We start from the raw sequence: 12,015 nt of genomic DNA, 5'->3' as shown, positions 1-12,015 counted from the left end.
ACTTATACAAGCACTCCCCCAGGTCAGATCAGCTGTTTATGTTTCCTCATATACCTGTTACCTGTGTGTAGAATCCTGTTGTCTGTTCCTGCCTGCCTGTCAGCTCACCTGTCTGTTTATCCACCCGTCTGCCTGTAAGGTTGTTTACTTTCATTAAAGCTCCTTCATTGCATCAGCCTGTCTGAGTCTGTGTTTGGGTCCTCCGCTCCTATGCTGCTGCCAGCAATTGTGACACATTTAGCCCCTGTGGACATCAAAGATATTGCTGGAGATACTACGAGCAAGTCGTAAGAGTAGATTCTGAAAAGAAAACGGACCGGACAAAGAAAATCATTCTCTGTCTATTTAACCTTGTGCTATAGTAGCCTTAAGGTTAACGGAATTCAATTCAGACTTGTGCTGTGTTGGAAGTGTTAAAGACATATTACCAAGTGTGATCCAGTGAATTTGCAGCCTTTACTTTTTTGTAAAAATAAATAAATAAATAAATAAATAAATAAATAAGACAAGAGAACAAAACTTTGAATTACCTTTGCATTTGTGGGGACAGGAGACAAAACAAAGAAAGCGGTTTTCCCACTACATCTCCACTTTTCACTTTAAGTGGCAATAAAGCCTTTAAATGTTTTCTATTCTCTGATCCTCTTTGCTATCTCTCGGGCCTGCATCAGATATCCTGACATGCCATCAGCGGGTGATAGACTGGCCCCAGCAGCATGCTAAACTGGGCTCCATTCAGCTGCCTGATTGATGGCTGCAAACACACCACAGCTCTGCGAGCGCAGTTCCAATTAGGCCCACCACTGTAATCATGAATGAGATGGGGATAGGGACAGGTCTCAAACAGAGACAGATGGCAAAGTAAGAGGAGAATTTAAAATGAAGAATAAGAAATTGCTGAAATTCACAGCTAATACTTTTTCTTTTAAGCAAACAGAAATATCTTAAAGGTGCATCGCTCTCGTGATGCTCAGGAGTCCTTCAGATTGCAACAAGATGGCTAAACGACAGCACCATTACCCAGGCGAGGAAAGAGATAGAGGAACTTGTATAAAGTGTGCAATACATTCTCTGGCCATTATAGAGGGGAAAAAAAAGAGCAGTCTGAGAAAGAGCAAATGGTGGAGGAAGAGATGAAGAGAGGAGGTGCATGGAGAGGAGAAGGAGAATGAGAGGAAGGGAGATAAGATGGGTAGAAAGAAGAATGCAGGTAGGCAGGTGATAAGAGAGGGAATAAAAACCAAATGGGAAAGACAAGATTCACAAGGGAGTCAACAGGAAATGAGCAATGACACTGGTTATTTCTGTTCTCCTTCATCTCTCTTCAAGAGGAACATGTGCATTTGTGTGATTTGAGCAGAGCACATGACCCACACTGTGAAGCCATCAGACAACTCCTCCTGTGAAGGAGGTGTGTGAAACATAAGGTCTGATTTTCAACCTTTACTTTCCTGTAATACTCCAGGCTGACTCTTTACCCACACTTCAAAACCAGTTCTCTGGGCCTTATAACATAATGCACAGCTGACTTCATAAATTCCCAAAACTGACTGCATATCTAGATTCAGAGCGTTCCAGTTGCTGCCCTCATGCCATGCTCTTATCAGACCTAAAGTCTTGTGCTGTGAGCCAATATCATCCATCTAAATCATGTGCTGGCGGCTTGTACAGTGTGTGCCTGTGGGTGGAGGTTACGTGATTCCAAATCTGTATTCCAGCACTGATCTGTGGTGTGTTTGACATAAAACACTGGCACATCTTCCTGAACAGCTGACATACAAACATCCAGTCCACAGAGTTTATGGTGTGTTTTAGCAGATTGGAAAAACACAGTGCTGTCGGGGCTGATGGAGAGGTTTGATGCTCAGAACGGTAGGTGTTTGCCTAGATTGTCTCCTGCATATTCTTCTGATGATACCCATCACTGCTGTCAACTACAGTGTTTACATCCCATCACATCTTGAGGCAGCGTTTCTCTGATGTTTTCTCACAGTGTGGGTGAGAAATCATGTGAGTGCAAAGCGATTTTCCAAATCAGTAATTTATAATTTGTAATCTACACCAGGCAGCTGTTTTCCATGGAAAGGTTCTGAAAACCCACTGTACACCACCTGCTCAGCACCAACCCACAGGCAGACACAGTTAGTGACTAGCTGGTGAACATAGAGGAGCATTTAGCAGCCAAAGAGACAGATATTTCCCTCAGGAGTTTGAGACCAAAACAGAGCAAAACAATAGTAAATACTGGATTTACATTTGCCAGGTGGGCAGGAACACAATACCAAACAAATTACTCAGTTGCTCTGTATCTGGTGGGTGTGTAAACAAGCAAACGTTTGCTAACAAGTTTGACATTAAAGATGGAAATCCAGAACAGTTTGAATAATTTGGACAAATTGTCCGAACCACCGGAGTCATATGGCTCGAGCTTATCAATTCCTTTTATTGATGCTGGAGTGCTTTTCTGACGGTTTCACATTGCAAAACAATGACGTCAAACTCGTGTCTATGCTGCTGGAAACTTGCATCTAGAATGACGGAGAGGAAGGAGCGGCTTCATTTCATGAAGAAATGATGCTCGCTGCAGTGTCTTTAAAATGGTCAATTTCAAGTAAGAGTGGACTCAACAGCAATATGCTGAAATATATTTCGATGCAACATGGGCTTAATTCCAGGAATGTATGATGGAATGAATGTATTTGACACTATCCACAAATGCAAGTGCTTCCCAACTGAGCAGCTGCAGCTTTGACCATGCACAGGCTCATAATAACTGATTATCTGAGTTACGTGCACCGCAGTAACTGAGTGGGGACTAGAGGCTTCTCTATGTAAAGGCATGTAGCCAGCGTCTACCAATAGCCTGCATTAATACAGTACACAGATGATACATGTATCAGGAAATTCCCAACATTTGATGAATTCAGGTTGGTTTAAATTGTTTAAAGCTTAAAGAGAACAGAGCGGGGCTTTAATGCAGAAAGCAGGCTCCACTGGACAGAGCAGCTCAGACCAGAGGACGGCTGATCCCTTCACCTTGCTCAGACACACACTACAAGGATTAAATCTCACTGCATCACACAGAGACAATAACACACAAAAACCAACTTAGATAGGCAGTCAAACATACAACAAGAAACACAAACAAATACAATTATTTGTCATTACACGCACATACACTTGAAGCATATATAGATTAGTACAAGTTCCTGCATGCCTGTAGTAAAATCTCCTTAGCCAGCTCTCTGGTCTCCTCCAGGTGACTGAGGTAGCGCCTCAACAAGCCGCTATAAAACGCTCATCAATCACAGAGGCTAATCTCAGGTTCTCGCTGACACTTTCATTGTGCAGGCCTTTTCTATACGGCTGCCTCCACATAATGCCCTGCTCTGCCTGCTTTGACAGGCCTGCGGCCCTGCAGCTCCCTGCCATGAGAGCCATTCTCGAGTGGCATGCCTTTGAAGTGAAGCACCGGTGGAGCTCGGGCTAATCTGGACATCTGGAGGCCTGGTGGGTAAAGCCGGACAGAGGCAAAGACTCAGTATATAGATGACCTCAGCCCAGCTTTGTGTGGAGTGAAAATAGATATTTCACTGGTTTTGTGGATTGAAACTCCAATAAAAAGAGGCTCCACTTTTCTAGCAAAAAGAGACCAAATGGCACAGAGCTCTTTATGTCCATCTTCAGTTCCATTAGCCAGGGTCCAGACCAAAAACATGGATGAGCTGGCTTCAGAGCACTGAGGGAGACCCAGAAGGGAGAAATACTGTAGTGAAAATAAAAATGGAAAAAAAGAAAAACCACCAAAACTTGTGGTCTGCAATGTGGTTTGGTAGGGGTAGAGTATATTTCTGCCCACAAAAAAAAAGAAAACCCTGGCCACCTCTTCAATTTTTGTGTTTCTGTCCTCAATCCCCCCACCGATTTTTTCGTTCCTCCAATCTTAGTCACCGCTCTCTGCAGAAGCAACACAAACAGCCCTATTCAAAAATAAACACAGCAATTTTGTGCGTGTTTACCTTTCATTGTGCCACATCTATCTGTGATTCTGTGCCCCAAACAGTTCTGTTCCATTTCACGCTGTGAGGAAGACCTTGTTTCTTGGTCCACTGTACAGATGAATGGGCTAGATAGTGAGCACCATTATTCTGCACAATCATTTCTATCTTGTCCCCTCTTGCTTTTTGTTGTTCTTTTATGGCTGCACGCTGACCTGCATGAATGCCAGACTGTGAGGTATTATTGCAGCTGGCACAGATACGTTTATGAAAACAGTTTATTTTGTTGCAGTGAAAAGTGGCATGGATATGTTTCCGTAAGCAGAAAACACGTGGTCAGCGCAGAGCGCTCTGAGGCATGAATGTCCAGAGAACTGTTCCTCCTGTGATACATGATAGCAATCATTCGCAGCATCAAACCTCAATGACAACACATAAAACCTGCACAAACCAGTTCATTGTTAAGAGGCCAACCACAAAAACAGTGTTTAAGGTAGATCCCATTCTCACTGATCCTCATCCTGTCAGTCTGCAATGTTGAACACATTCTTTGGCTTATTTTGCAATTAACTCCACAACTTCTGCTTTTACATCAGAGAACCTTGTGGTGATTTGCCGTCAAAAGCCTGCAGAAAAGTTTCACATATTAAAATCAGCTGTAGTTTCTTTTTTCTCCTTAAAGTGAGGTCGCTTGGGAATCTCACCATTAAAAGATAATTTCGACTACCACTCGGGTCTTATTTGTGTAGTTTTGGGCATCATTCCTATCAGTTATGATAATGCTCACCAAGTTATCACAATTCTTTCTAGCAATGCCACCAAGTTCCCAGAGGAGTAGAGTCCCCACAGTAGAATTATTGTTTAATCGTTATGGTGTCAGTCAGTGCACTTACATTTTGCAGATCAGAAAGCCGGGTTCTGTAATTGGGGTTAGGTATTATAGGAACCTGGTTAACTTGCCGGGATTTCATCTGGAGCAGCCTGATTTCTTTGACACGTGTGCACTTAAGCAGATTTGTAACCAGGTTTTTGCAAGAACGCATATACAAGACAAAGTACTGTGCTCGTAGCTGTGCACCAATCAGCACCATTACTTAGAGCACTGGGTCCCTGTATCCAAATAATTAAATCCAAAGTCAGGCTAGAATTGAAACTGACACTGAAATAACAAATGTCAGCTTCTAAATTAGTCGGTATTAACGATTGAAAAGTTGGCTTTTTTCTGAAATTCAGACTCATGCTCCGAGGAAAGACTGCGCACCCTGTCGCTACAGAGACTGTCCTCTCATTTTTCTCAGTCCAAAAAGAAAAGGTTGCATATATACATTGTATATAGAGCATTATGAGATTTTTGAAATAGTTATACAGTTGAAGATGTCTAACCTTGGACAGAAACCTTTGGATGTTCTTTCTTTGTGCACTCAGGTTGGGTCAGCGGGTCAAACAACGATGGCGTCAGGGTTGTCGGGGCTGAGTTCTGTGTGAAAACAGTCGGAAGGAGGAGGAGGAGCAGGAAGAGGCCAGCCATAGACGAGGGCGTGGAGTCCTGCGAGGACGCTGTCATGGTGATGACCTCTCCTCTAACTGCCAAGGTGGGCCTCTGGGATACAGCTGCAGAAGAGAAGAGACGACTTCAGCACCTCAATGCAACATTTTTACATCTGGCCTCAAAAGAAGCTCTCTCTGAGTCACTTCAAAATAATTTCTTCTCTCCAACTATCAATTCCTGAGGGCTTCCCGCTCTGAATCCAGCATGAAAGAACAGAGAGAGAACGAGAAAGTAATGCAAAGGTATAAAATTTTGGTTAAAAGGACATAAACGTGGGATGAAAGCAAGGATGTTAGGTAACTAGTGGGTGGCTGGAAAGACAGGATATAAAGCTGAGTAAACTAAAATACAGGAAAAAAGAAGAAAGAGAAGGAGAGAGGGAGTGTGTGTGTAAAAGATACGGAGTGGAAAAACTGCACAAGAAAGTCTTACGCTTCAGCAATGAGCCATCTGAAAGAAGTACCTAACCTCTAACCTCCAGATAATTATTTAAAATGTGCAATTAAACTTTGGAAGTTTTAATGGCTAATTAAAATTGGAAAATTGAATGCAATAGTGGACTGTTCAATGAGGCACACGTTTCCACAAGTCAATGGAGCAGAAATTAGGTAGCTTAAAATTTGTGGTTCTTAGCGATGTGCTGGAAAAATGTTTGTACAACTATTAACTCTGATTCATGTATCCTGAAAAAAAAAATTACTGCATATGTGATTCACATCAACACATGAATAATATCCAGTCATTGTCTGACCTCCATTTTCATGTATTATGTAAGTCGCTCCAGTCGGCAGACAGAAAGAGACACACACAAGTGTTCCTACACAAAACACACGTACACTACGCTTTCTGAGTAAATGTAATCTCCTCCAGTCATAACATATGAGTCCACAGTGCTGAGCTGAAACCAGCAGTTCATCATCTCCCGCCCTGCACTCCTTACGATGTTAGCTTAGCGAGGTGTAATATCATTAAAGTAGATTAAAAACTGAGAGCATCAACTTTCTGCAGCACTTTGGCTGGGTTACATCTCTCTGTAGTGTTTTCCTTGCTAATGCTTCAATCAATAACAAATTATTAGCTTGGTTGAGTTGCAAATCAACCATATTGCCCTGCAATCAATTATCCCTCTCACTACAGCTGGTAACTAATTAGGCAAATGCATACGGTGCCTATGTTTGTCATTACAATACAGTGGATTCAACATCCCCCCCGCCCCCCCCTACTGCTACTCCCACCAAACATCTTGTTGATGGAAGAGGTGGAAGTATTCAATGCTCTCTGCACTGGACTGGTCTCAGCCAGGCTGAATACATCTCAAGTTTCAGAGTTCACTGTTGGGATATGCTGTGATGCATCCATCAGTTTCATGTTTCATTCTCCCTCCTTGTCATACATTAGCTTCTGACTGTGTCCTTGATATTTTTTGAAGCTTAGCATAAAGCTTGGTACAGTAGTGATCATTCCAGATCTAACTACAGAGTCTTTCAAATTTATGACATGTTAGACAAGGCAACATCAGGCCATCTCTACACTAATACAGATTTATTGTATCTGGAAATTATGTTTATGTGTCACCAAAGCCTCATACTTTCAGATTGTCAACAACAATAGAAAAAGGAACTGAAATCTCCGCTGCAGGGCACACACAGGCCCTCGAGCCAGCAGCGTTATGCCACTCCTGCAGGCACATGTCTGATTTTCAAAGAGTTGTTGGTTGTTTACAGAGCAAGCATGAATATTAGAATCAAGTCGAAATCCTAAAAAATAGATCATGCCATGGTGACATCTGTAATGTCTCCCTCTTCTGACTTTGTCTCTTCCCTTCCCTACTTTTCATGTGTAATCTATCGTTGTTTTCTAGACTCAGTGCTTCTACTGACCTCCATCCAGCGCTGAATCTTCTCAGTGTTTTCCTGCTCCACACATATTTGAACAGCTAAATAACTGCATGTGCTTTAAATTGATCAAGAGATCAGGCACCTGCACAGTGGGTGCTCTTGGTAAATTTCCTGCTTCTGCAGATCACCTGACCAGCTCTGTGACCTGTCTGCACAGTTGTTCCCTGTTGGCTTCATAAGGTTCTTGGAAAATATGGGTGGTTTCTGATTTAATCGTTCTTAGTGTTTGATCCATTTTACTTACCTGCACCTGGGAGTTCGTGACTGAGTACTCCTTATCTCCCATTTGCAGCCTGTAATCCTGCCCAACAACCAAGTAAACTACCTCTTAGCCCTAACTGCCATTTGCTGCTTGTCTGCACTTGGGTTCTGTTACTTGTAACCAAAACCTTGGTAAGATCACATAACAGTTTGATCACCGAGATCACATGACACTGAAAAGTCACAATCCATTTTCTCAGCGTTCAACAACAAAGTGGGATTAGAGTGGTGGTTCTCAAACTAAGGGGTAAACTAAGGGGTACTAGTTTTGACTCTTGTCTTAATTTTGAATAACATACAGAAAAGCTCTCCAGCTTTCTTTCCTAATTAGATAGCACTGATACCTGCTTCAATCAAAGTGAAGCGGAGCAACTCCTGTTGTTCAGAATGTTGTAGCAAGGCTTTTAATTAAAACTAAAAGCAGGACCATATGTTCCATATTTAACATAATCTGACTGGTTGTCTGGTTGTTTATTTCACAACTGATATGAAGACTTTGCTGGTTACTTTTGAGGCTTTGCATAAACTGGTACCAGGTTGTCTTCTGAACTCTTACTTTCCTCATTCCTCAATTTCTGCTTTTTGGTTCGACCAGTGTATTTATTTAAAAAAAAAAAATTAAGGTACTTTATCACTTTGATGTAAAATATCCTGTAAGTCCAGTATTGCCATAAAGCAGTATAATACAACCGGAGATATTAAAAAGCAAGCTAGCTCAGTATAAATCATTCCTTTAGCAGACTCTACATTCAATTTTATTTTTCTGACATTTTCCCTTTTATTAGCTACCTGACGGCAGAGGGTGACAACAATGAAACACGCAGAGAGAGATAGCGTAGGATGATATACGATTGAGATTTTTGGGTGAAATCAAACCAAGAACATTATGCTTACATGGCACGAGTTTTACCAACTAGAAACCCCCCATTCCTTTATTTCTATTATCTGCAGGAGCAGTGTTGGCAGGTGCTTAATTCACATTAAATCACTGAGTCTTGAAAGTCAAAGGCTGACTCTACAAATCCTCTCATTAGTCTAAAAGCGGGACTGAGAGCAGGAAGAGCAGGAGATCATGACAGATGACCAGGGCTCTGATGTAAGTTCAGACTTTGGTGGGTGAGTTATCTTGGCATGGACACACACAGAGGGAACCGTACTGTCAGCAGAAGGATGGGGTTAGCGTGTGGATGTCAAGAATTTCTGTAAAAAGTCATGTCATACACTCAAGCAAACCGAGATGCACACACACCACACACACACACACACACACACTACACGTCTCTGACTCTGAAAACTGGAAAAATCCAGCCATGGACAGCTGGTCACACTCCATATTGGGTCACAGCAAGTGGGTAGAACTGACGCATGCTGTGTGCCAACATCCACTCCTGCGTGTGTGTTGTGTGTGTGCTTATATGCAACTGTGTGTGTTTAAACCAAGCATGGCTCTTCAAGGCCACTCCAAAGAGGCCTGATAGAGTCCATCCAATTTCCTGTCCTGCTGTGTTTGGGATTAGCAACAGTTTGTCAGCAAGGAACCAGGACGATCTATACCTTTGAGGAAACTGTGCCTACAAACACAGACACACACACGTGCACACACACACGCACAGAGTGAATGCCATTAAAAAGACTCACTGAGCCTCTGTTTGCCAATCGGTCAGTCATTCAGTCAGACATCCTGCTGGACACAATGAGTTGATTAAAGGTGCACTATATGCTGAGGACTTACAGGGTGCTTGTGTAGATTGGACTAATAGATGTCCAGGCACGGCTTTTTGTCAATAACTTTGTGACCAGTGAGGAGAGAGATTTACTGCCTTACAGCTGTGAAAACTGTGTTTGTAGAGGAGGAAGAAAATGTTCAGGCCTTTAAAAAGTAACACGCTCACAATGCACAAATCGTCCAAGTAAAAGCCCTGCAGCCAGTGATATTAACTGTAAAATGTATTCAAGTGTTGAAAATATTCATTATGAAAAAATCCCAGTCTCTGCACTCGGGGCTCCTACATACATAGAGCAGTGTGTAATGAGGGGGTCGCAGTTTGCTACACAACACAACAGCCTTTGAATGACCCACATTACTTCTCTAACCAGGTGAATCAAATAATATTCCAGGTATAGCCCGTCCCTCTGGGATTTTTTTTTTTTTTTTTATCCAGATGGTTTGAAGAGTCTTTTTAGGATTCTGAAAATATCTTCAGATTACAAGCACCATCACATAAAAGTTGTAATGAAATACAACATGTGAGTAAATACACTCTTTCATCTCTGGCTGAGTATTTTGACAGTTTACAGTAGGCAAACAATTTGTCCTAAACATTCAAAAGCTAGAGGCGGTGTGTTTCCTGTTAAGGTGTCCTGCATTAATATCTCTCCAGGAAGCTTCACCATGGTGCAGTTTGTTGCAAACAACTCAAAGCAACACCTCAAGTTTTTTTCTCCCAGTTTCTTTTTGTAAAAAAAAAAAAAAAAGACTACAGTGCCTTGGTGCTAAGATAATTTTAGACAGCTAAACCTGGATAAACAAGGTAGGTAAGCTCTCTTCTTTAAAAAAAAAATATAATTTCTACTCTTTATCCAGATGGCAGTCAGTAAATCTCAACCTTTCCTTAGCACTGGCTCTCATAAGTCCCTGCCAATGCCAGCATGTATCTATGGCAACAGAGCGGCAAGTTGGTAGTCAAGCAGCGGGAACCAGGTTGAGTGTATTTGGGCACAGACCTTAACAGTCTCCCGGGGGAGCTGGATGGCAGACTGCCCACTGATGCAACACTGTGCTTGAAGTAAGCAAATGTAAGCAAAATGTGTTCAAAGGAGTTCATAATAGATTTTGAATGTGTTGTACATACTTTTAGCTACAGTGCATCAGCCGACTGGCTTGTCATTTCTAAGTTGCCTTGGCTTCCGATGTTACTGTTCACCTTCAACTAAAGAAAAGACTCGGGAGGGAAAAAGGCCGAGCAGGGGGGCATCAAATACTGCTTTTCAAAATGTGTCCCTGCAATTGTGGGACCACATCACATTCCTCCACACAGCAGGGCCTCTCAGCAGGTGTGTTGATCCCTCTCGTACCAGTCGTAAAAACCTCTCCCTATCTCATTTTTAACCCTCTCCTCCACTTATCATCCCTTATTTGCTTTGCGCTCTGCCCCCTCATTTCTTTCTTCCTTTGAGACAGTTATGGACCAGGAGTTCCCAGAGTCCTCTGCGCCTTTGGTGGCCGTTTGCTTCTTCATTTCAGCCTAACCTTCAAAGGGAGTACCTCTAATTACAAGTCAATGCTAACTCCCTCAGCACAATCTCATCCGAATCTATTACGACACTGATTAAATTGCCTCTGGCCCACTGGGAAGCCGGTGGCACCTGTATAAGAGAACTGCCTATTTTATGCCATTTTGGAGCAGGACAAGGAAGGCAGTCTGTGTGACCAGAAGGGGGGAAAAAATCAATGTTTGTTGCTTTTAGAAAAATTTGTCACCACAGATAGCAGATAAGAAATGTAATTGGTCATTTCTGCAGAGAAGCTCCCGGAGGGGAAGCCTTTTCCCATTTTCTTTGATTCGTTAGAAGTGATTAGACATCATTAAGCATCTTTTAGAAGGATTTCAAGTTAAGCCCCTCCAGAGCTTTAAGTGAATGAAAAATGTGTTGTTCCTACAGAGCCTGCTGCGATCCTCCCAACGCTCATCATTAGCGTTTATGGCACAGGAATACCAATATCTCCTCATCCAAAAGCTCACAGGACTTCTCACTCACACACAAAAACTGAATTACAACAGAAGGAAATAACACCTGTTTCCTCATGGAACCAAATACAAGATCAGTGCTTCCAATACCGAGTGTAAATCAAGAAGGTTTATGACAGAGTAAAATGCAGCGGAGCTCATTTCACACTTGTCATTTTATCTCATCGCTTGTTTCTGCTCACTTGAAGAAGTTCATGAAAAAACATGTGCAGTACGTGTGTGTTTACGCGTGTCTCTGTTTAATCAAACCAACAAATCAAACCAACTTTACAACATTGTGATAAACGCAGACAACCACACTACGGTTGCATATTGCCACCATATTCCCATCCTATTCAATCTTTCCCACTCTTGCCCTCGGGGGGTTTGGTACAAGGCAACATTGACCATGTCTAATTCAGCTCAATAGCTCAACCCCACCAATCTCTTTAATGCCTGCACTGCGATGGGGGGTGAGCAGGGGCCAAGGGGGCCTCATGAGAGTCTCAAAGGAACGGGGCCGAACATGCAGACAACAAACTCGGGGGAAGGACACAGGAATGTGCGATGAGGATGGTTAC

At 42.5% G+C, this 12,015-nt stretch overlaps 1 protein-coding gene across 3 annotated transcripts in view; it reads right to left on the bottom strand.

The window, feature by feature from the left end:
• Nucleotides 1-12,015, bottom strand: part of sema5ba (sema domain, seven thrombospondin repeats (type 1 and type 1-like), transmembrane domain (TM) and short cytoplasmic domain, (semaphorin) 5Ba) — a 149,876-nt gene that overhangs the window by 83,832 nt on the left and 54,029 nt on the right. For all 3 annotated transcript variants that reach the window (XM_041057011.1, XM_041057009.1, XM_041057012.1), the window contains exon 3: nucleotides 5,382-5,609. In XM_041057011.1, coding sequence (XP_040912945.1) covers nucleotides 5,382-5,562 — 181 coding nt within the window. In that variant the 5' untranslated portion in view covers nucleotides 5,563-5,609. The remainder of the gene's footprint in view (nucleotides 1-5,381; nucleotides 5,610-12,015) is intronic.

The sequence above is a fragment of the Toxotes jaculatrix genome, chromosome 15 (genome assembly GCF_017976425.1).
Source record: "Toxotes jaculatrix isolate fToxJac2 chromosome 15, fToxJac2.pri, whole genome shotgun sequence".
Taxonomy (NCBI): domain Eukaryota; kingdom Metazoa; phylum Chordata; class Actinopteri; family Toxotidae; genus Toxotes; species Toxotes jaculatrix.
This window is presented reverse-complemented; position numbering and strand designations above follow the sequence as displayed.